The sequence below is a fragment of the Calypte anna genome, chromosome W (assembly GCF_003957555.1).
Source record: "Calypte anna isolate BGI_N300 chromosome W, bCalAnn1_v1.p, whole genome shotgun sequence".
In the NCBI taxonomy this organism is placed as follows: Eukaryota; Metazoa; Chordata; class Aves; order Apodiformes; family Trochilidae; genus Calypte; species Calypte anna.
In genome coordinates, this window is record NC_044276.1 from 19,668,170 (window position 1) to 19,693,106 (window position 24,937).

Here is a 24,937-nt window from a genome sequence, read left to right on the forward strand (position 1 = left end):
AGAGGATGAAATGATAATTTTTCTTAATGAGTACTTGTGAAGACACTGAAGTCTGTACTACAGAGTTAAGAACATTCCTAATTCTTCTTGCCACCCACTATACATTCAAAGATCACGTACAGACAAATCTCTCTGAAGAAGTCCTATAAATCCCAAAGAAAATACAAAGTAATTTTTCTACATTATTCAGAAAATACTCAAGTACCTGTTAACAATTTCTGAAGAGAATAAGACTTATTTCTGGAAATGAGTGCAACATTATATAGTTTCATATGGGTTGTTGGTATTTATTACAAATGTTTTCCCAGGAGTTTTAGGAAACTGTATGGAACGCCTGTGGGACGACTTGCATGACTGGAATGCTGCAGTCAATGGCTACAAGCTCTTCAGAATTAGAGAAGAGAAAAAAGTTTGAGGCCGTGCAAGACATATGCTCGGTTGTAATATGTCTGATTTTATTCATCAGCAGTGCTCTTTTACAGTGCAGAGAAAACATGGCATCACAATAAGGTGGATTGTTTTAAAAGCAAGATACAATAAACAAAGATCATGGTTTGCTAGCTACAGGCATTGCTTACAAGATACAGCACTCTTCTACAATGAAACATCCTGGTTAAGACCAAAAGTTAATAGAATACATAATCCCTTTATTCACAGTTGTCCTCCAATTCCTTACTATCTTTTCTGGCGATGAGCCTTGCCTCATCTTTATTTTTCTGGCAGCAGGCCTTGCCTTGTTGCTATCTTTGGTCAGCCTCAGGTCTCTCAAATTATCGAGGCAGCCCTCCACAGATAGGCAAGAAAGGGAGGCGGTGGGGTAGCTCTGCGTGTTAGGGAGGGCTATGAATGCTTGGAAGTTAATGATAGCAACAATAGTGTCAAGTCTTTATGGGTAAGAATTAGGGGAAGGCCAATAAGGCAGACATCTTGGTGGGTGTCTGTTATAGACTGTGCAAAGCAGGATGAAGAGACATAAAATCTTCTATAGGCATCTGGGAGAAGTCTCATTAATGCTTTCCTTTGTTCTTGCTGGGGACTTCAACTTCTCAGATGTCTACCTGCAACATGATACAGCAGAGAGGGAAGAGTCCCGGAGTTTCCTCGAGTGTGTGGAAGAGAAATTCCTGACGCAGCCGGTGAGGGAGCCAACTAGGGAAGGTGCCCTGCTAGACTTGCTGTTTGTCAACAGAGATGGACTTGCGGAGGATGTAACGGTTGAAGGCTGTCTTGGGCATAGCGATCACAAAATGAGATAGTGCTCTATTCTTGAAGAAGTAAGGAGGAGGGTCAGCAGAACTGCCACCTTGGACTTCCGGAGGGCAGACTTTGACCTGTTTTGGAGACTGGTTGACAGAGTCCCTTGGGAGGCAGTCCTGAAGGGTAAAGGAGTCCAGGAAGGCTGGACATTCTTCAAGAAGGAAGTCTTAAAGGTATAGGAGCGGTCTATCCTTCTGTGCCAAAAGACATGCTGCCAGGGAAGAAGACTGGCCTGGCTGAATAGGGATATCTGGCTGCAACTGAAAAAAGGAGAGTTCATGGCCTTTGGAAAAAGGGGCGGGTCGCTCAGGATGACCACAAAGATGTTGTGAGGATATGCAGGAAGGGAATCAGAAGGGCCAAAGCCCAACTTGAAATCAATCTGGCTGCAGCTGTCAAAGATATCAAGAAATGCATCTACAAATATATTGACAAAAAAAAGGAGGACTAAGGAGAACTTCCATGCCTTACTGGATGCAGGGGGAAACAGTGATCAGGGATGAGGAAAAGGCCAAGGTACTGAATGCCTCAGTCTCTAGTAGTAGGACCAGTTGTTTGCTGGGTACCCAGTCCCCTGAGCTGGCAGATGGGGATGGGGAGCAGTTTGAAGCCCCCATAATCCAAGAGGAGATGTTTAAGAGACCTATTGCGCCACTTAGCTTAGACATGCACAAGTCTATGGGGCCAGATGGGATCCACCCAAGGGTAGTGAGGAAGCTGAAATAAGTGCTCACCAAGCCACTTTCCATCATTCCTGGCTAACCAGAGAGGTCCTAATAGACTGGAGATTTGCAAATGTGCCCCCCATCTTCAAGAAGGGCCACAAGGAGGATCTGGGGAACTACAGGTCTGTTAGTCTGACCTTGGTGCCAGAGAAGGTTATGGAGCAGATCATCTTGAGTGCCATTATGCCGCACGTGTGGGACAACCAGGGGGTCAGGCCCAGTCAGCGTCGATTCATGAAAGGCAGGTCCTGCTTGATGGACCTGATCTTCTATGACAAGGTGACCCATTTAGTGGATGAGGGAAAGTCTGTGGATGTTGTTTACCTGGACGTTAGTAAAGCCTGTGACACTGCTTCCCACAGCATTCTCTTGGAGAAACTGGCTACTTATGGTCTAGACCAGTGTACTCTTTGCTGGCTAGATGGCTGGGCCGAAAGAGTTATGGTGAATGGAGTTAAATCCAGCTGGTGGCTGGTCACAAGTAGTGTTCTCCAGGGCTCAGTAACGGTCCAGTTCTCTTTAATATCTTTATCAATGATCTCAATGAGGGGATCGAGTGCACCCTCAAGAAGTTTTCAGATGACACCAAGTTGGGTGGGTGTGATGATCTGCCTGAGGGTAGGAAGGCTCTGCAGAGGGACCTGAACAGGCTGGATCGATGGGCTGAGGCCAATTGTATGAGGTTCAACAACGCCGAGTGCTGGGTGCTGCCTATCAGAGAAAGTTTATCAACACTGGTCTAAATATGGGCCAACAGTAAATCCACGCGGCCAAGAAGGCTAACAGCATCCTGGCATGCATGAGAAATAATGACGCCATCAGGACTAAGGAAGTGATTGTCTCCTTGTACTTGCCACTAGTGAGGCTGCACCTTGAGTACTGTGTTCAGTTTTCAGCCCTCCACTACAAGATAGACATTGAGGTGCTGGCATGAGTCCAGAGAATGTTTTGGAGTGTGTCCAAAGAAGGGCAACAAAGCTAGTGAAGGTTCTGGAGGACCTCATGAGGAGCATCTGAGGGAACTGGAGGAGCCTGAGGGGAGACCTTATTGCTCACTAAGACTACCTGAAAGGAGGTTGTAGCAAGATAGGGTTCAGTCCCTTCTCCCAAGTGGCAAGATAGAGGATGAGAGGAAATGGCCTCAAGGTGTGCCAGGGGAGGTTTAGATTGGATATTAGGAGAAACTTCTTCACTGAAAGGGTTATTAAACACTGAGACAGGCTTCCATGGAGGTGGTTGCATCACCATCCCTGGAGGTGTTTAAGAGATGTGTAGATGTGGTGCTTAGGGACAAGGTTTAGCATCCAAACTTGATAGTTAGGTTAAAGATTGGACTCGATGATCTTAAAGGTCTTTTTCAAATAGAACGATTCTGTAATTCTGTCAATTCAGGGTTGTACAATCACATTCTCCAAATCTATGGAAGTCGTTGGTACTTCCATGTCAGAAATACAGAAACGGAGTCTGTACCAGTACCTTTGGCAATTGCCTCACATTATATTAGAAAGCTTATATATTATAACAACCTTCCTGTGATCTTTCTCTGGACTGATGATGTATAGTGCCATTCTTTTTCTCCTACCAAAAAAAAAAAAATTAAATACTTTGCTAATTTACTTTATCAAATTTTGTGACTTGTTAATCAAACTTTCAAGGACTAATGCGAGTAACAACAAAAACCTCAGCATAGGTACTTGTTTGTTCATCACTGGAAAATTTATCAGCATAACCCATTGCTTTCACTTCAAATCATAGGGCAAAAACTGTTAGGGATCACATATTCTAAGTAACACTGTAATTATCAACACCTCTTCAATAAATTTCTAAAATGCAATATTAGAGGAAGCAAATGTCTGGCAAGATTCTTGCAGCATCAAGAACTGGTTCTCTCAATCAGGGTTCATTAATCTCTTTAAGAAGGCAAAATGGTAGCACCATTAGAAACAGTATTTCAGTTGTGTGCTTTATCAATGAAAAAAATAAAGCTAACATATAGGTAAATAAATCAAAAAGCTCTTCTTACACTTTTTCAGCCCCTCTAATTCTAAAACATTACAAACTGAATTGTACAATCAGATTGATTTCAGAAATCATCTGAAAAGATGTCCCTTCAAAGCAGGTCCCAAGACAACCAATTGAAACAGCAGCAAATTCAGCAAAAAAAAAAAATAATTCAAATATTCTTCTGGCCAAGTGGTTATCATATATTGTGAAAACAGCTTACAGTGCTGTTAAACTGATGAGCTAAATAAACATGGATTTTGTGTACTGAGTTCAACAACCACATTTAGTCTTTGCCTTTTACACAAGCCTTAGAAGTCCTTGATCACAAGACTTCGTAAAATATTGATGTTGCTGGCATGCTATGCAAGTACTTTTCACTTGCATTTGAGCTGTATTTCTTCTATCATTGTTTAACACAATATATACCTACAGAGGATGAACCACAGAGAACATTTAGCAGTCACAGTCTCATTGGTAATTCAGCTAAGAAGGGACCTCAGGAGGTCTTTAGTTAATTTTGATGTTCAGAGCAGGGCGAGCAAGGCCACAATATGCAGGGCCTTATCCAGCCTGATCTTGATAACCTTCAAGGATAGAAAATGCAGATTCTCTGGTCTTTTCCAGTGCTTAACTGTCCTGATAGTAAAAAAGTTTTTCCTAATACCTAGTCAAAACCTCTCATTTTAAGTCCATTGTCTCTCATCGTTCTTTCACAACACTGTTAAAGCCTGACTCAGGTCTTCCTGATAATCTCCTCATAGGTATAAGTCTGCTCTAAGGTCATATCAGTCCACTGTGTGTCACCCCATCCATCCTCTCCCCCCCCTTCTGTGCCCACACCTCCCTCCCCCCCAAGACTTCCTTTATCAAAGCAGGCTGCACAAGCCCAATACCCTCAACTTTCCCTGGAATCTCCCTCATCTCCTTTTGTCCTTTCTCCACCTAACATGACCTTCCAGAAAGACTTAATTTTGTTTCAGGGTTTGTTTCAGAGGAGAAAGCACTGTTGTATCTTTTTACTATTTTCATGTAAATACATAAGCATTGAAAATCTAAATTACTGAGAATATGCCCAAACCCCTACCTTGCTAAGTCTCATTTATCTCAGTCATTGCTGCTTAGGGATAATTTTAAAAACAGCAGTATGCATTCAATATTTTAGCACTAAAAAGTATTTTCTCATCTGACAACTTCTCCACAGCTACGGTTTCCAGGCTTTATTTATTCTATTATTTAATTTCACATTCTTAAAATTTGATCATTGCAATCAAGACGAATGCTGCGCATTAAAACACTTTTGAGCTGGTTGAGTTCAATACTCATAATGCTGCCTTAAACCATTTCTTATTTAGAGCAACTGAAACCATCTCGAGTGCACCCTCGAGAAGTTTTCAGATGACACCAAGTTGGGTTGTTGTGATGATCTGCCTGAGGGTAGGAAGGCTCTGCAGAGGGACCTTAACAGGCTGGATTGATGGGCTGAGGCCAATTGTATGAGGTTCAACAACGCCAAGTACCATACTTGCATCAGAGAACTTAAAGAAAGCAAATGTCACCCCCATCTTCTAGAGTTGGAGGATGTTTAAAATTAAATTCTAGTCAACCTCACATCAGTCCCTGGGAAGTTGATGCAACAACTAATCTTGTAAAGTACTTACAAACATATTAAGATTTATGAAGAGGAGATCATGCTTAATAAGCCTGATAACCTTCTATTATGAGAGGACTAGTAGTTTTCATCAGTACATGTTCTTTTTTTACTTTAATAATGCTTTCATAGAATCATAGAATCGGCTGGGTTGGAAGGGACCTCAGAGATCATCGAGTCCAACCCTTGAACCACCGTTGCGGTGTCTAGACCATGGCACTGAGTGCCACATCCAGTCTCTTTTTAAATATCTCCAGGGACGGAGAATCCACTACTTCCCTGGGCAGCCCATTCCAATGCCGGATCACTCTCTCCATAAAGAAATTCTTTCTAATATCTAACCTAAATTTCCCCTGGCACAACTTAAGACCATGCCCTCTTGTCTTGTTGAAAGTCATCTGGCAAAAGAGACCAACGTCCACCCGGTTACAACCTCCTTTCAGGTAGTTGTAGACAGCGATGAGGTCTCCCCTGAGCCGCCTCTTCTTTAGGCTGAACACTGTTGCATAACAGCCATGTAGGCAAATCAGTGATTTACAGACTAGATAAGTGAACAGTGAGGTGAATCAAAAACTGTCCGAACTGCTGGGCTTGAAGCGTTGTGAACCACTGTTGCGTGAACAATGTGTGACATGCAGCTGGAAGCCATTCATCAGTGGTGTACCCCTGGAGTTTATACTGGGGCTAGTATTGTTTTCATCTTCATCAATGACCTTGATGATGGAACAGAGTATGCTCTCAAGAAGTTTGCAGGCAAAATGGGGTTGATACAACAGATCAATGTGCTGCTATTCAGAAGAACCTCAACATGCTGTAGAACTGGGCAGACAGAAATATCAGTCACTTTGACAAAGGTTGATGCCAAGTTCTGCACCTGAGGGGGGTGAATAACCCCATGCATCTGCACAGGCTGACAAACAACCAGCTGAGAAGCAGATGGGCAGAATGTCCTGTTGAATACAGGATTGAACATGACCCAGCAATGTTCCCTGAGGCAAAGAAGGGCAAACAGTGTCCTATACTTCATTAATAATTGTGTTGTCAGGAGATAAAGGGAGGCAATTCTCCAGCTCTGCTTATGAGTATTGAGACACATCTTGAGTGCTGGGTTCCCCAGCACAAGACAAAAATGGACGTACTGATGTGAGTTGAGCAAAAGGCCATGAAGATTGTTAAGGGATATTTAGCATCTGCTATTTGAGGAGTGTAGTGGAACAGAGCAACCAGGTGCCTCTGATCATCAGGAAGTGGGTGTGAGCCGCTATCAACTCCACCTGTGCCCAGTCAGGGCAGGGCCCCTATGGAGCATGTGCAAGACCATGGGGCCAATAAATAGTGAGGCTCACACCCACTGAGGCAGCTCATTCTAGAGCTAGCTGAGAGAGTGGCTGGTTGCTTCCTTAGCAGCAGAACATCTTTGCTAGTTCCACACTGTGGGCAATAGATTCAGATCACATCCGAGTCTATATCACCGTATCAACGCGTCGACTCCGGACAAGAGACTCCTTTCCGGCTACATTTGGTGGAGAATGCGGGCAGCATAGGAGCTGGCAACAGGAACATTACCCCTGATTTGAAAAAATGCCTGGGCTAACACTCTCCCTGAAAGGTATGACTAGCCACTCTCTCAGCTAGCTCTAGAATGAGCTGCCTCAGTGGGTGTGAGCCTCACTATTTATTGGCCCCATGGTCTTGCACATGCTCCATAGGGGCCCTGCCCTGACTGGGCACAGGTGGAGTTGATAGCGGCTCACACCCACTTCCTGATGATTAGAGGCACCTGGTCACTCTGTTCCACTACAGAGGAGAGGCTGAAAGATAGGACTGTTCAGACTGTGGTAGAGAGGATTCAGCGGAATGTTATCAATTTGTTGATAAGATACCTGATGGGAAGGTAGTAAAGAAGATGGAGACAGAATCTTTTCAGTGGTGGCAGTGGCAGGACAGGAGACCATGGGCTCAAAGTGAAATACAAGAAATTCCATTTATATGAAAAACTGTTTGGCTCTAAGGATGGTTAAACATTTGAATATGGAGGATTGTGGAGTCTCCATCCCTTGAGTTATTAAAAATCTGACAGGACATAGCCTTGAGTAACCTGCTGCAGCTGACCCTGCTCTGAGCAGGGGGGGGTATTAGACTAGACAGCCTCCTCAAGTCCCTTCCAACCTTAACCATTCTATGATTATTTTTCTTTCATTCATAACTTCCCTTAAGACAGAAAAAGGTACTCGTGTGCGTATCATCACAGCTAGTAAGTGCCAGCTATCGCGGAATTCTTTTATAGCATTACTTCCTCATTTCAGTAACTTGTATTTCACATATTTTACTGACAGGATATGCAAAAACTACTTCTTGTCCCACATGTATTTCAGAAATGGCAATTTAATTGCCTAAATACTTTATCACCTCTTTCCTTTATGGCTCTTTCATTAGCATATGTAGGGAGCTTTATGGGATGTGGTGTTTTTTTACAAACTTGTCCTTTCACATGTGCTAATTTTATTAATAAAATATATATTTTTTGTTCCTCTTATTTTTCTTTGGAAAGCAATTTAGTATTAAGTGTCAGAGATGGAGAGGGAAAACTAATACAACCAATATGGTTGGTAAACAAGAATTCACTTTATTACGCAGTTTCATTTACTTATATAGGGTTTTTGTGACCACACCCCGGCCACCACACTCCAGTGTAACCTGCTATTGGACACCCGGTGTGTTTACCTGTAGCACAGCAAGTCCCTGGTGCAGGTAGCACAGAATTATGGGCCGATCTAATTGGCCCCTCAAACATGGGGTTGGGCATGGCAAAGGGGTCATGCCCCCCTACCTTTCAGGAGCATTCGGGAGCATTCTACAACAATTAAGTATGCTACTGGAGGCTTGTTTTTGACTGTTTCTGCTGTAGAGTTTTTTGTGCAGTATCTGCATTGATACTTCATTCTAAGGAATAAACATGATAACATGAAAATTAATTTAGACTTATGTTTGATTTCACTGTAGCAAAAGATGTCAATTCTAAAAGAAAAACAATTATAAAAGATGGTGCTGATATCTCAGGAGAACTTAGAAATGTTGCAAAATGTTTCTCATGAATAATGCTGAAAATAATGCTATTGAACTGTTGAAACTTAATTTGGCTTTTTTTATATTGGAGCTTAACATTTGATGAAGATTCTGCTTTATTAAGTGGATATACTCTCTAATTTTTGTACCTAGTGATATATTAAGTATAGTCATTCTTGATTTGAGAAAAAAAGAAGATGAGCTAGGTCTCCTAAATGCTTTACAAAGTAGAGATATGCCTTAAATGACTACAGAGAGAATTGTCACTTTGGAGACTTGAAATGTGAACCTTTCCAGGTTTCTCAAATTATCTCATTGATTTCCAGCTAATTCATTCTTGTATGATATGCAATTGAATTCAACTTTCCTTTAATGTCCTTTAAACTCCTTTTTGTCCATTATTTATTAATAAGGAGTAAGGTCTTTCTTACTAAATTACCTTCAAAAGATATAGAAATACATAATGCATAATGCAAATTTTATGAGAGTGATTGCTTACAGATTTCCAAGATTGCCTGTGTTGTATAATATCTTGAACACTGAAATAGCACTTGTGTAAGAGGTTTTGCATGCTTTGTGAAGGCTAGATACCAAAATTGCCTTTTGAACTAAGAACTTGGAATCAGCTCAAGAACTATAGCAAGTCCCAGTCCTTTTTCCATCTACTTTCAAAATCTGTCATGAGGAGTGAATCTGTAACAGTTTAACTCTGGGCTGGCAATTAAATGAATTACATGCTCTCTATTAATCCACTTAACCTTCCCCTATAGGGAAGTGTAAGTGAGAATAAGGGAGAGAGACTTATGGGTTGGAAACTAAACTACACAGCTTTAATGAAACAGTAATGATGAAAAAGAAAAATTATTAAATATATACAAATATACACGAAAGCAATATCGCATTTCCTTCCCCTTCCCCCCAATAATCCTCATGTCACCACTGAGGCTGCAGGGCAGGCCCTGGAAAAGTCCCAGGCTGGGCTTCTGGAGTCAGCAGCAGATGGAAACTGGAAGCAGGAACACACAGATTCAGGAGGGCACAGATTGGGATCAAAGGCAGACAAATAGATGGAACACTTCCAGGATATTACTGGCCATGGGTGAAGAAAAAGCTTGACCCTCGTGATCCCTCAGATTTACACCGAGTATGACACGTATGGTATGGAATACTCTGTCTGGTCAATATTGGTCACCTGTCTTGTCTGCTTCTCCCTGAAGTAGGGTTGCAGGTGTGACCCCTTTACTCCCATTCTCTTTACAGGGAATAAGATGTTCCTCAGAACTGAGCAGTGGCCTTGGTTCTGCATACCAGTCTCTAGCCGTAACTATAACCATTTAGTGTTATCAGTCCTAGAAGCAGACACTGACTGAGAAATTTGCTGTTAATTTCATCAAGTGCAGCTATGTAGAAGAGACTTAGCTGAAAGCAAAATTACAAGACAGAAAATTACCAGGACAGATTCGGAAGGGCTTTGTTCCTAAACGAACTGAGCTCTAGTAAAGGCATTTCTAAGAACCAAGATCTTAGGAAGTTGGTTTTGTCTACGTGTGGGGTTTGTTGTGTTTGCTTTTTTGTTGGGGATTTTTTTCCCCCCCTCATTTGTTTTTAAACATAGAATGCATTTTTCCTCATCATTCAATGTTTGGATGATGTACTGTCAAGTTTTGTGTGACAAATAATAATTTCCCTTTGGAGAAAATACTCACTTGCAAAGTCCTGCTGGAAGACTGAGTTGAATTGAGGGAAATCAGATGATCATTACAAGCAGCTGTATACATTTCTAAAACAGTTGCAGAAGTTGTGCCCATTTCTTTGAAGACAGCAAAGAAGTTTCAGGTGTGTCATGTGCAGTAAAAGGTACTTTGGAAGAATTGAGCAATTGGCCAAAACACTTCATTCCTTCAAGGCCTGGGAAGCAAATCTTTTGCTTTGGAATCTGTATGCTGAGTGTTAATGTTAGATGCAGCTTTCCTTGGAGCCTTTGTAATCTAAAAGTCTCACTATTTTTCTTCAAAATTGGGAAAAAGCCCACTTTTAGAGGAGGAGTCGAAAATCTAAAGTATTTAGCAATTGTTGGAAGTATTAATTTTGTTAATATAACGTTGTGCAATGGCTTGTTTACATTTATATTTTTGGAAGAGAGCCTCAGATTTTGGGAAATACTTTCTTCCTCAGTTAAATGAATGGAAGACAGAAGGGAAAATGAGTATATGCAGTGTCTTTGGTATTTGTTGCCATGCACCTTGTTGGTACTAAAAGGCATTGTTCAGTGTGGTGGAGAGTAGTTGCAGTTTTATCTTAATGGTCACTGTCAAAGTGACTTGTTTGCTGCTGTTCCTCATGTTGCATACTGAAAAGGAGAGCTCTACAGAAATATCTGCGTGGACAGACTACATTTTATGGAGGAAAGGAATTAATAAATCATGGACATGAGGAAAATAAGTTGTGGGGGCAGGAGAAAGGCAGGTCAGGAAAACGTAAGATTGTGTGTTGTGCCTTCAGTCACGTAAAAGCTGTGTTTGTAAAAGTTTTAGAAAGTGTAACTGTCTTTCTTTTGATTCGTCTTTGTGATGTGCACTGAGTCAGTAGAAGCCCCATTCCATAAGAGGGTGGGAATCCCAGTTGTAGTTACTGATTGCATCCATTTAAACTCATTCCTCCATGTTGTTCCACAGTCTCTATACATGCTCATGTATGTATGCATGCAGACCTGTCTGAGGAACTGAGCTGCTGCTTTCTGAGACTCATCCTCATCCTTGGGAATTGTGAAAGACAGCTGGTGAAACATCGACCAAAAGCAGCAGAACAAAATCAAACTAGAATAAAAGACATGAAATTTAAAATAAATAAATAAATAAACATCTTGGATGGGAAAAAGGATAGCGAAAGTTAACTTTTTTGGTTGATAATCACAGTAGGTTTCATAGACTGTTCTTGTAAGCTTTTTGGTTTTCTTTGTCTCCTCTAGCCTTGTGCCTTCTGGAATTGCTGAGGAAGGAGGAGGTAGCCATTGTAGAAGTGCAACATTCTGTGTTTTTCAAAATAGTCTGTAAACAAAGTGAAAACTTGTATCACATTTCCTCAGTGGGAACGCTTCTCAGCTTTTTGTGCCATGGTTTATGGTCCTGCTTTGCTCTTTTTGGTGAAAATTAAAATTCAGTATTGATTGCCCACAGTCTAATGTCTTTATTTGACCTGTGATGTTTTTACTTTCATTCCAGTGATATACCTTGGCTTTGACATTGTTCTCCCCCTAGATTGACAATTGTTCAATCTTGAAATGTCATAACGAATCTTCTGTTTTCTTTTATTTGTTTTACCTGCTTTTATTCTGATTGATAAGTTTATACCAGAGGTTATGATAGAAATTTCCAATGTGATACATTGAATTATCCCTATTTTTAAAAAAAAATTAAATATATTGTGTTCAGCTGAACTATTTCTTGTCTTCATAAAGGCACTTAAGGCTTTTAGTATAAATTAACAGAAGTTAATTTAAAGTGGTTTTGCTTGAGCTACATTAAACATTTGAGTTGACATTCTCATAATTAATAGCTTGATCTCAGTAGTTTTTATTTTACTGTAAAATTGTGTTGAACTCTATTTAATTTGAAGAAAATTTCCACCTGGTTTGAGGTGGTTAAATCTATTAAAGAAAAAATATTCAGATTAGTGTTTTTGGAAATTTCTATGCATAAGGATATTTTCTTCAAAGTAATATTCTTCATTATATTTATTTAATACTAACTGGTTTGTGATAGTCCTTTCCACACAAATATTTATCTATTATTTTGCTTCAAATTATTGCTTCTACAAGAATGCTTTCACTGTCAACAGCTATTCCATATTCCTTTGTATTGCTGCTGGTCTTGATGCCTTGTAGAATTATTCTTGCAGTAGCCAGTGGAGGTGAGCTGAGAGGTGTGCAAGTTTAACACGAGCAGGTCAAATATTAAAAATCCCCTAGCATTTTTGTGCATGGCCATCATAATTTTGAGATTCCACCTGATTGTTATTGATAGAATGTTTGTTTATCCTGTGACATTGGTAATTTTAGAAAATCTAGAAGTTGGGAATTTTAAGCTTGACTGAAGTGATCATAGCCTGTGAGCAGCTTTGCAAATGAGTTGCTGCAATTGTCGGGCAGCTTCGGTTTATGTTTGTGACATCTGCAACCTATCAATAGTAGGATATGGAAGGTGATCAGTAGTGTGAAAGAGACACTGCTTTAGAAAAAATACTTTTCTTGGAACAGCGTCCCTGTTTGCTGAATGCTTGGTTTGCAAGCTTAAGAAACTTCTATTGCATTAGTGCTGCAAATGTAGAACCAGCCATAGTACCAGAAGTTCATGATGATTTAGGACACTTTCCTAGGTAATTGTATGAATCCTTCCCCAGACCTAGAGACATATCCCAATATGATCTCCAGAAAGGAGCCCACGGGTGAACAGCCCAAGCTAAGAGTCAAATCAGCAGCCCAGCTGAAGTGCATGTACACCAATGCACGCAGCATGGGAAACAAACAGGGGGAGCTGGAAGCCATCGTGCAGCAGGAAAGCTATGGTGTAGTCGCTATCACGGAAACGTGGTGGGATGACTCCCATGACTGGAGTGCTGCCATGGGTGGCTACAGGCTCTTCAGAAGGGACAGGCAGGGTAGGAGAGGTGGAGGGGTAGCCCTATATGTTAGAGAGTCTCTTGACTCTGTAAAAGTTGAAGTCAGTAACGATAAGGTTGAGTGCCTGTGGATCAGAATCAGGGGGAAGGCCAACAAGGCTGATATCCTGGTGGGAGTCTGTTACAGACCACCCAATCAGGATGATGAGGGTGATGAATTATTCTACAAGCAGTTGGCAGATGTTTCAAAATCATCAGCCCTTGTTCTGGTGGGTGACTTTAACCTGCCGGATGTCTGCTGGGAACTCCACACAGCAGAGAGGAGGCAGTCTAGGAAATTCCTAGAGTGTATAGAGGATAATTTCCTGCTCCAGCTGGTAAATGAGCCCACCAGGGATGGAGCCCTGCTTGACCTTCTTTTCACAAACAGAGAGGGGCTGGTGGGAGATGTGGTGGTCGGTGGATGCCTGGGACTCAGCAATCATGAAATAATAAAGTTTTCAATACTCAGGGATACAAGGAGGGTCGTCAATAAAACCTCAACGTTGGACTTCCAGAGGGCAGATTTGGGCCTTTTCAGAAGACTGATTCAGAATGTACCCTGGGAAACAGCCCTTGAAAAGAAAGGGGTCCAGGAGGGATGGACGTACGTCAAGAAGCAAGTTTTGAAAGCACAGGAACAGGCTGTCCTGGTGTGCCGAAAGGCAAGCCGGTGGGGAAGACGACCGGTCTGGCTGAACAGGGAGATTTTGAAAGAAATTAGGGTTAAGAAAAGAGCCTACCAATTATGGAAAGGAGGAATTTAGGAATATAGTTAGGTTGTGTAGAAAGAAAATTAGAGAGACAAAGGCACAACTTGAACTGAATCTCGCCACCTCTGTGAAGGATAACAAAAAGTCCTTCTACAGATACATTAATGGCAAAAGGAGGTGCAAGGAAAACATCCACTCTTTACTGGACATGGGCGGGAATAAAGTTGTCAAAGATGAAGAAAAGGCTGAGGTATTTAACACCTTCTTTGCCTCAATTTTCAACAGCAAGACAGGTTACCCTGAGGACATCTGGCTTCTGGAGCTTATAGAAGGTGACAAGAATCTAAACAGCCCCCCTCTAATCCAGAAGGAAACAGTCAGTGATCTATTGAACTGCTTGGATCCCCACAAGTCTATGGGACCAGATGGGATCCACCCAAGGGTGATGAGGGAGCTGGCAGAAGAGCTCGCCAAGCCTCTCTCTATCATCTACCAACAGTCCTGGCTCACTGGGGACATCCCAGATGATTGGAAGTTGGCGAATGTCACACCAATCCACAAAAAGGGCTGGAAGGAGAACCCGGGAAACTCCAGGCCCGTCAGCCTGACCTCAGTGCCTGGCAGGGTTATGGAGCAGATCATCCTGGGGGCAATCACACAGCACCTGCAGGATGGACAAGGGATTAGACCCAGCCAGCAGGGGTTTAGGAAGGGCAGGTCCTGTCTGACCAACCTGATCTCCTTTTATGATCAGGTGACCCGCCTGGTGGATGAGGGGAAGGCTGTGGATGTGGTCTACCTGGACTTCAGCAAGGCCTTTGACACCGTCTCCCACAGCATACTCCTGAAAAAGCTGGCAGACCACAGCTTCGACAGGGACACTCTGCACTGGGTTAGGAACTGGCTGGAGGGCCGGATGCAGAGAGTGGTGCTGAACGGTGCTGCATCCAGTTGGCGGCCGGTCACTAGTGGTGTCCCCCGGGGATCAGTGTTGGGCCCAGTTCTGTTTAATATCTTTATAGATGATTTAGATGAGGGGATTGAGTCCATCATCAGCAAATTTGCAGATGACACTAAGCTGGGGGGGAGTGTCGATCAGCTGGAAGGCAGGAGGGCTCTGCAGAGGGACCTGGACAGACTGGAGAGTTGGGCTGATTCCAGCGGGATGAGGTTCAACAAGGCCAAGTGCCGGGTCCTGCACTTTGGCCACAACAACCCCAAGCAGTGCTACAGGCTGGGGACAGAGTGGTTGGAGAGCAGCCAGACAGAGAGGGACCTGGGAGTCTGGATTGACAGGAAGCTAAATATGAGCCAGCAGTGTGCCCAGGTGGCCAAGAAGGCCAATGGCATCCTGGCCTGTATCAGGAACAGCGTGGCCAGCAGGTCCAAGGAGGTGATTCTGCCCCTGTACTCAGCGCTGGTGAGGCCACACCTTGAGTACTGTGTCCAGTTCTGGGCCCCTCAGTTTAGGAAGGATATTGAGGTCCTGGAGCAGGTCCAAAGGAGGGCAAGTAGGCTGGTGAAGGTACTCCAGCACAGATCCTATGAGGAGAGGCTGAGGGAGCTGTTCAGCCTGGAGAAGAGGAGGCTCAGAGGAGACCTCATCACTCTCTACAAGTACCAGAAAGGAGGTTGTAGCCCGGTGGGGGTTGGCCTCTTTTCCCAGATGACTTTCAACAAGACAAGAGGGCACAGTCTTAAGTTGTGCCGGGAGAGGTTTAGGTTGGACATTAGATAGAATTTCTTTACCGAGAGGGTGATCAAGCATTGGAATGGGCTGCCCCAGGAAGTAGTGGATTCTCCATCCCTGGGGATATTTAAAAAGAGACTGGATGTGGCACTCAGTGCCATGGTCTAGTAACTGCAGCAGTAGTGGATCAAGGGTTGGACTTGATGATCTCTGAGGTCCCTTCCAACCCAGACAATTCTATGATTCTATGATAATTTCCTACCTATTGAGAGATACCATCTAGCTCCAGTTGCTCATGGTAAGCTGGTTATGATTTTAACTTAGTTGATTAACAGTAATTACAACACAATACCTGTAGATATGTGCTGTATACTTCAGTGTTTATTAATAACTTTGAATGTGTGCTTTCTCAGCTGTAGTCTCTGTTTGCTTCCTATGCTTTGTCTTTAAGTTCACTGTGTTCCAGTAGTTCAGCTGACTATAGTGTTCATATGAAGAAAAGCCTTTAGTCATCAGACTGTGTGTGCAGTTGGGAAAAGGGAGTATCTTGACTGACTAGTTATACTGTTTTACATGTTTGTTGATATTTATGTATAATCTTAATAGGAATGACTACCTGGAAGGTAATTAAAAATAAAATCAAATGCCATAAAGTAAAAAGAGTCAGGGACTCCTGACAATAATCGTACTTCTGTAGTCACAAAATCATGAAGCTCTATATTTTTAGGCTTGCTAAATAGGATAGTGTGTGCCAAAAGCTCACGATATCTCTACCTCCTCCTCCTCAGTGGCACAGGGGGATGGGGAGTGGGAGTTTATGGTCAGTTCCCCACATATTGTTTCTGCTGCTCCTTCCTCCTCAGGGGGATGACTCCTCACAGCCTTCCACTGCTCCCAACACGGGGTCTCTCTCATGGGAGAGATCTCTTGCATGGAAATCAGAAATCTGCCTTCCTCTGTGTTAATCTGTATGATGAACTCAGTCATTGTATCTTATTTGAATGAGAACTAGAGGATATTAATTCATTCTCTTTCTTTCTTCCTCATTTTTTAAGTTAGGACAGTTTATGGACTGATAACTAGCAGAGTTTCATGTAGTATCTAGCAAGAAAAGTAGTTTATTGCACAATGGAGCAGCTTGAAACTTGACTGTGAGGAAAGGCTTCTTAAATTTATAGTAGCATGTTCGCTATTTTAAAAGAAAAATCCAGTGTTCATCTCAGCTCAAATGAGTTGTGCTGGTTTTACTTTGTGCAGCTGTAGAAATCAACTTTGCTCATGGTGCTGCAGTAACATCAATACATTGCTACTCAAAATATAAAAAGTAAAAACCACTTTTTATTTTCATTCTAACTATAGTTTTCATAATCTAAATAAAGCATAACTATATTTAAAGTATTCTATTTAATAGAATGCTTTTTAAAAAGAAAACTATACAGATCTAATACCCTATCCCTTTAAAAATGAATTTTAATCCGCCTAATTTTATCTCTAATCTTCTTCTCATCAATATGTTAGGTTAATAATATATGCTACTTTTTAAATCCAAAGATATAACAACTTAAAGAATGCCCAGATATATGGGTAATGAAATAGTCAATAAACGTATGTATTAAATTGCTGAATTCTGAGGTGTGTTACTTTGCATTACTACTGAGCTTGTATATTACTGCACATAAACAGATTTTTCCCTTCATTTTGTTTTTCACCATTCTCATGCATCTACATAGCTAAGCTATGGAAGAACCAGTATTTTTGTTAAGGAGACAAGAATGCATTTCAACTAAGAAGTATGTTTCATAAATGCAGAGCTTGAACCAGTAAATAGTGGTCAGTCTTCTGATTGTTTCATTGGTATTCATATGCTGCAATTAAAGGAAAAAAGTGTGTAATTAGTTTTTTTTTTATGAGATATTTTTTGTATGTTTGCTTGTTTGGTGGTTGGTTTGTTTGATGGTCTCTCTTCCCTGGTTGTAGGCTGTCCTACTGTCTTTTCACTGTGTCACTGATTCTTGACCTAAATTGTTCACACCTCTCATCCTCTCTTCCTCCATTAATTTTACCCATGACTGTCCATTCTCTCTAAATTATGGTAGTCTGCCATTAACTCAGTACTATGGTGAGAAATGCAGTATATATAGACAGATGAATTGTTGAAAGGATCCTCATTACATGGCCCAAACCTTGTGCCACTGAAGGCAGTCAGCATTTTTCATGTCCCTGTTATGGACTGTTTTACCAGCCACATATTTGCTTTCTACTTAAAAAGTTGTGGGTGGGTGTCTTTTTTGTTTGTTTTTTTTTTTTTAACTGACATTTTGATGGGAATTTTCTTTGGAAGTAAAGGTGAATACACATAATTGACAAGAAAAAAGAGAAAGAACATTCAGAAGTAGCACTTTGAATGTGTAGTTATTATTCATAGCATAAACTTTTAAAATATTACTTTCTTTGCTATCTTGGCTTGGGTTCAGTATTTTATTGTGTATTATGATGATAGCTTGTCATATATTATTCTCAGTATATGCTGTCCTTTCGATTTTCCTTTCACTAAGGGGTTCTTTGTTTCACTTTGTACACTGTAGTTTCTTCCTGGAATGTCTTTTACAATATCCATTAGTTCTTATAAAGCAGCAAGAGTCTAAATAAGTATTACTGAATATGCAAGACCTCCTTTGCATAAATGTAAATTGGGTTTCTACTTTTATGTTTGAACTACTACACTGATGCATTGTTAAAAAGCTTTCCAATGCAACAGTTCTTTGATTTCCTTAATTCAGCTAATATTCTCTAACAGTTTATTTTTTTTTTCAGTCTAGACATAGGAATGCTCTTCTACTGGTAATAGCTACTGTACAAAGCCGGTAACGTAAATTTTTCTAAATATTGACAGATGTTGATTCTTCTTGACTAATTGTGAGCTGGTGTGATGTAGTAGTTTTAACTCCTTACAGTTGGGGAGTGAAAAACCAAACCACAACAAAACTTGTCTGTCAGTAAAGCCATTAATTGTTGCATGATGTTCTGATGTTTTGTATGAAAGAATGTATCCTTGTCTTGAGCTGTAATTTTTTTTTCCCTACCAGCTTGATATTTTGAATTCCCTCAAATGAGTGAGTTCAGGAAAGTTCTCGGTGACATCAAATTTGAGTTCTAGTTTCACTGGACCTCAGTCTCTAGTTCTGGATTTGAATCCTACCTTGTTTGCCAGTTGTATAACAAATGCAGTTTTGCTCTCAACACTATTGTCATGCTTGGACTCAAATATTCCCATGTGGTTTCTTCATATTGTGTTTGTTGTATAGACTAATCCCATCACTTAATCCCATCAGTCTCTCTTTGTCTTTTGTTTACTCTCATCACTTTACCCACATTATCATACTTTAAAAAATTCCTAGTTTAATAGACAGACTTCTTGAATTGATGTGCTTAGTTCCCATCTGGTGCAGGCAATGACATTCTGCCCATTCTGTAACATACATATGATCTATCTTTAAAGTAATGGTGTTGCTTATCTATGTTACTACTCATTTATGGAAGGTTCTTCTAGAAAGTAGCAGCTCTGATGGTGAGAAGCTCCATTCTGATTTTCTTATTCCTTGCATTCATGACCCCCATTTATTGCTGTGTTAGCATTGTCCTGTAGCATTTTTTCTTTGAAACCTTCTGTCATGCTTTAGGCCCAGCAGGTAACAAAGGACCACATGCTCCCCCTCCTCCATTTTGAATGGGGAGGAGGAAATCCAGCTAAAATCTCGTGGGTCAAGACAAGGACAGGGAGGGTTCCACTTACCAATTATGGTCCCAGGGAAAACAGACTCAATTTTGGGAAGAAATAATTTCTCATTAATCAAATCAAAACAGGGCAGAGAGAAAACAGAAACTCAGAACTTAAATACCTTTCCCCACCCCTCCCTTCTTCCTGGGCCCAAATTACTTTGCTCCCAATATCTCTACCTCCTTCCCCCCAGGGGGACAGGGAGTGGGGTTTACAGTCCGTTCCTCACATGTGATTTTTCTGCTGCTCCTTCCCCCATTCCAACGTGGGGTCCCTTTCATGGGAGAGAGTTCTTCATGAACTCCTCTGACACAAGTCCCTCCTGCCAGGTGCATCCTCTCAGGAACAGACTGCTCCAGCGTGGGCTGCCCACAGAGTCACTGCACAGCCTGCTTTGGGCGCAGTCACCTCCCCTGGCACGGGGTTCTCTACGGGCTGCAGGTCCACATCTGCTGCACCATGCTCCTCCATGGGCTGCAGGGGGACAGCTGCCATCTCACCATGGGCTGCTGCAGCAGGGAAACCTTTGCTTGGGCACCTTCCCTCCTTCCTCACTGACCTTGGTATCTCTCATCTGGCATTGCTCTTACTCTGGTATTGCGCTCTCCTCCTCTTTTCTGCCTTGCGGTCTTCTAGCTGCTCGTTTCCCCTTCTTGAATATGTTACTCGCAGGGGTGCATCCACTGTCACTGGAGGCCTCAACATTAGACATAAGTGAGGCTGGACTTTTTGGAGTCGGGGGAGCTGTCATCAGCTTCTCACAGGCGCCACCCCTTGGGCCCCTCCCTCACCACCAAAACCGGCACCATATCAACCCAGTACAACTTCTTTTGCTGTCTTAGAGACAGTCAGTCTCCAGTTCAGGTTTATTATCCTGTATCTGCAGAGAAGATTTCTAATTTAAGTGTCTGGTTTTGGAAGAATTTTTCTCATGAAATACCTCTATAATTTACTTATTGTGGAAGTAATACCAGGAAAGAACTTGCTGTAGTAGTGACTGCCTCTGATGTTTACAGCTTTCCCAGGCAATCAGGAAGGGAATGTGAACAGATATCATCACCACCTTTCTGTGTTACATACAGCATTTCCAGTAATACTGACTAGGGACATGGCCTTAGTCAGCTTTGGTGCAGTTTCAGTCAGGAGAGATCATTAGACCTTTTTCTTGTATATGAAACTTATGTGTGAAAGGTGTTTTTTAGTTACTTACCTTTCAATGAAAACTGAAATTCTAAAAATGTAGTTAGCTCTTGTGGTTTTGCTGTTGCAGACACATTGTGGGAAAAGTTAAGTCCTTTTATTTTCTTTAAGAATTGTTTATTTATGGAACTAAAGAAACTACTGAAATTCTCTGTATATTGGTATTCATTTTGGGAGAAGTAACTCCAGTATAGAGTAGTATTTGAAACTGCTCTGAATGTTTGAAGACTCTTCTTCTGGATTAAAAAAACCCTGAACACAACAACCCACACAGCATATCTATCTGCAGCACTTTCCTTAACTAGATTTCTGCACCTGTAATGTGCTACATTTTTTAATGAAGAAAAAGTAATTTAGTGGTGGGAATGAGCCTGTGGCAGGTGCAGCAAAGGAAGTCAACTTCTGTTTAAGCTCAGTGTTGGGTGGAGATTTTTTGTGTGTTGCTTGGGTTGTGGTGTAGTCCTGTCTTCCCTCCCCCCCCAAAAAAAAAAAAATTCAGTTGTGTAGACAGGGAAACTTCTTTGAAAACTCAACTTTTCATGTGGTTCATGAAAACTTTGAACTAGAAGAAGACTTACAACATTGAGTTTCCTAATCTTGCTTGGAATCTCTACATATGTATTAGCAGTGGTCTCCTATATATATTTTCAGTGTTGTGGCATAAGAAAGAATGAGATAAAAACTACTAAGGAAATTACAGTGATTCCTTGGTTTATATGTAATTTGGGAAAATGTTGGCTTGTAAAGTAAGCATGAGCAAATTCAGCATAAGCAATCTCAGCATCTTCAGTAGACAAATGGAATGATGACAGAAGTCTTTTTATTATTTCACAAGCTCTTAACACAGGAGCCTGTCTATAATACCTAAATGTAGATATATCAAATTCCTTTCCTTTAATATCATGTTAAATTTTTGTCATTTCATTAGTATAAAAATAGTGAATTGTAATGTATGATCTTCATAAATTTTTGTTGGTTTGGAACTGCAGTTGAAATTATTGTGATGATCTTTTTTTGGGGAGGAATTAGTTTATGTGGTTTTTTTCTTTGCTTTTAATAGTGTGGGCTTCCTTATAATTGAAATCTTTATATTTAGTGAAAAGTGGATGAACAAATTCCTTTTTAATAGTTGGATATAAACTGCTGTTTTTTACAGGAAATAAGTTAGCTCAGTGGTGACTAATATTTTTGTATTTTTCACTTGGTTTAGTAATTGACTTTTGCATCTGTAAATTATTCCTTTTGGTTTTGCTAGCTTCTTATATGAAAAATATCTCCTTTTCCAAAACTGGGGACCGAATATAGCATCTAATTAATTAAACTGGTTGTGGATTAAGTGCTGTCTGCCACAGTAGGAACCAACAGTTGTTTTGTATCAATTTTTGAGCTGGTATAGTATAACTTGAGCAAATTGTCTTTTGATTGCTTTACCTTGCATAATTTTTGGTGAAGGGCTCTGCTTCTGAGACCAAAAGCATGCCTTTTGATTACTTAATGCCATTTGGTATTTAACGTCTATATTGTTCTACCCAGTTTTGACAAAATTTACTTAGCATGTAGCTGAGGTTATGGTCTGTGTTTCATTTATGTTATTGAATTTTAAATTCTTTTAAGTAAACTGAGAATTTTAATTTGGTTTTGTGGCAGCTTTTTGTGTGTGTTTTTGGGTTTTTTTTTATAGTTGTTGGTTTTTTGGTTTTTTTTTTAGTGCTTGGGAGATGGGAAGTAATGATAGCTGGCACCTGAATTAAAATTTCTGTGTAGGCGCTACCATCCCAGAACTTCAGGATGAATGGGGATATGCCTCATGTTCCCATCACTACTCTTGCAGGGATTGCTAGTCTTACAGACCGTAAGTACTCGCTTTTTTTTTTTAAGTTCTTAAAATAAATATGTTCAAAATCAGATTTGTTATTAAAAATGTTAATTTTGTCATTGCTTGCATTTTAAAAATATATTAAAAATATGCTAGTTTAAACATAAAATGAAATGTATGTTCAAAAAACCACCCTTAAGTAAACCTGAAACACAAAATATAGGAATTCATTGTTTGGCATATCATTCTGTAACACATCTGGGTAGCCCACAAATAAAGAAAAATGTATAATTGATAAAATACTTCTTTAAAGCACATATCTCATCATTTTCACTGAAGAGAATAGATAGTTCAGCTAGAAAGCGTTGTGGAATGTGATGAATATACTTGAAACCTAGTTCTTTAGTTTTGGAAAAAGTACAAAAACATTAATTAGCAGGTGTGAAAAATGGATGCTGGAATGGAAATAAGCAGCAGAATCTATGAGGCTTCTTTCTTGGCTGTTGAGCCTAAAAAAGGAGCAGATGAGGTGTGTGTGCTGTGTTTACATCAGGAAGACAAAATGCAAGGAAAGGAAAAGAACTATTTACATTAAAAGCTGATAATGGTACAAAATACGAAATGGTTATAATCTGAACAAAAATAAATTTCTACTGGAAACTAAGAGGAGATTTATCATTACTATAATGAGGTCCTAGAACAACCATTCCAATAAGAGAAGTTGGAACAAAGATGTATCTTGTTTATAAAATGTAAGCAAGAATTTATAGCTCTGTTGTCTGTCTGAGCATAATTGGACTTAGTGACCCAAGTGCTTCTCCTGAGCTCTTGTTTTTATTTTTATACTGTTGAAATTTCAAGACTGCAAGAGACACTGAAAGCATATAACCCAGCAATTGAATTTAATTGCTCACATTGAAAAAAGCAGTTGTATTTGAGGGGAAAAAAACCCACTTCATGTCTTTCTGATATTCTGAAGTATTAAAATTGGAAGATGGTGCTTATGTATATATATATATATATCATTATGTTTGTCTAATAATGAGCCATCAGGATGCAAATCATAAGATTCTAGGCTAGGGGCATTTTTCCAGTACTAAGTATTTGCAGGTAATGTTCTAAAGAAGTCAGAATGCCTAACTGGTAGAAGTTACTGGTCAGACTCCTGCTGCAAGACTTTCTTGAAACTCTGTACTACCTTTGGTGGGATTAGCCCTTGTGTTAGGTGCATTTGATTCTTTATCTGTCATATTTATATGTTTAAAAACTCAGGAGTAGGTGAAAGAGAGAGGCTTGTCACTGCTTCGCCTTATTTCTTTCTATGTAAAAAGAAGGAACTGGAATGGACAAGTCCTGTTGCCCTAAAAACATTGAGGAGATGACTAGAGTAGAGTAGGCAGTAGAGTAGGCTCAGTTAACTATCTGAACTTATACTGTTTTAGTAAATATGTTTTGCTGATCATCTTACACAATCAATGTACTTATAGTGCTGCATACAACTACAAGGATTTTGCATTTCCTTCCATCCCTTTATCCACGCTTTCAACTCCAAGAGAAAACTCCTATAACATTAAATAATATTCTTGAATGTTTAAAAGTATTTTTATTCATAATACTTGCCTTAGCACAGATAAATATTTACAATAAAATAGTAATATAAATTTTGGACTCAACTGCATTACTTTGTTTAAACAGAGTCCAGCCTTTGTGTGTATGTGTTCATGATAAAAAAATTAAAATAAATGTAGGTATCAGGTTTTCTTTCTTAATCACATGAGGGAATAAGAAGGTGGCCATCTTTGTGTTTTATGAAGTGATTCTGAACTCCTTTCTGTTTTCTGATAACAGTTTTGAACCAGCTGCCTCTTCCATCACCCTTACCTGCTACAACAACAAAAAGCCTGCTTTTCAATGGGCGAATAGCTGAAGAGGTGAACTGCCTTCTGGCTTGCAGGGATGAAAATCTGGTTTCACAGCTCGTCCACAGTCTCAATCAGGTGTCAACAGATCACATGTATGTATTTTGAACTTCAACTATATCAGATCACCATCTTTATTCCTTGAAATTAAAAACTGAATTGAGAAGGGTGTTTGTGAGAATCTGAAAATTAGAATGTACAGATTTTTTTATTTGACTTGTTTATCAGATTAATGCTGTATAAGAGTCAATTATTTCAATCAATCAGAATGTTAGTAATTGTCTGACAGCCCTTAAACATAACTAATTTTATTTTATTTTTAAAACAGATCTATTGCTGGTTTCATTCTTGCTAGTTAGGAGTGCAAATGTTGTAGTATTGATTGTGCAATAGCTATTTGTGTTCTAGATTGCTTAATAATGCACACAGACAAATTATATACCAGGTATATACCAATTGTTTTGA

The 24,937-nt window shown here is 40.3% G+C and overlaps 1 protein-coding gene across 1 annotated transcript in view; it reads left to right on the forward strand.

Annotated features, from left to right (window-relative positions):
• The window catches only part of LOC103532556 (nipped-B-like protein), a 100,242-nt gene that overhangs the window by 26,343 nt on the left and 48,962 nt on the right, over positions 1 to 24,937 (forward strand). The window contains exons 2-3 of the mRNA XM_030468350.1: positions 22,446 to 22,589; positions 24,402 to 24,567. Coding sequence (XP_030324210.1) covers positions 22,526 to 22,589; positions 24,402 to 24,567 — 230 coding nt within the window. The 5' untranslated portion in view covers positions 22,446 to 22,525. The remainder of the gene's footprint in view (positions 1 to 22,445; positions 22,590 to 24,401; positions 24,568 to 24,937) is intronic.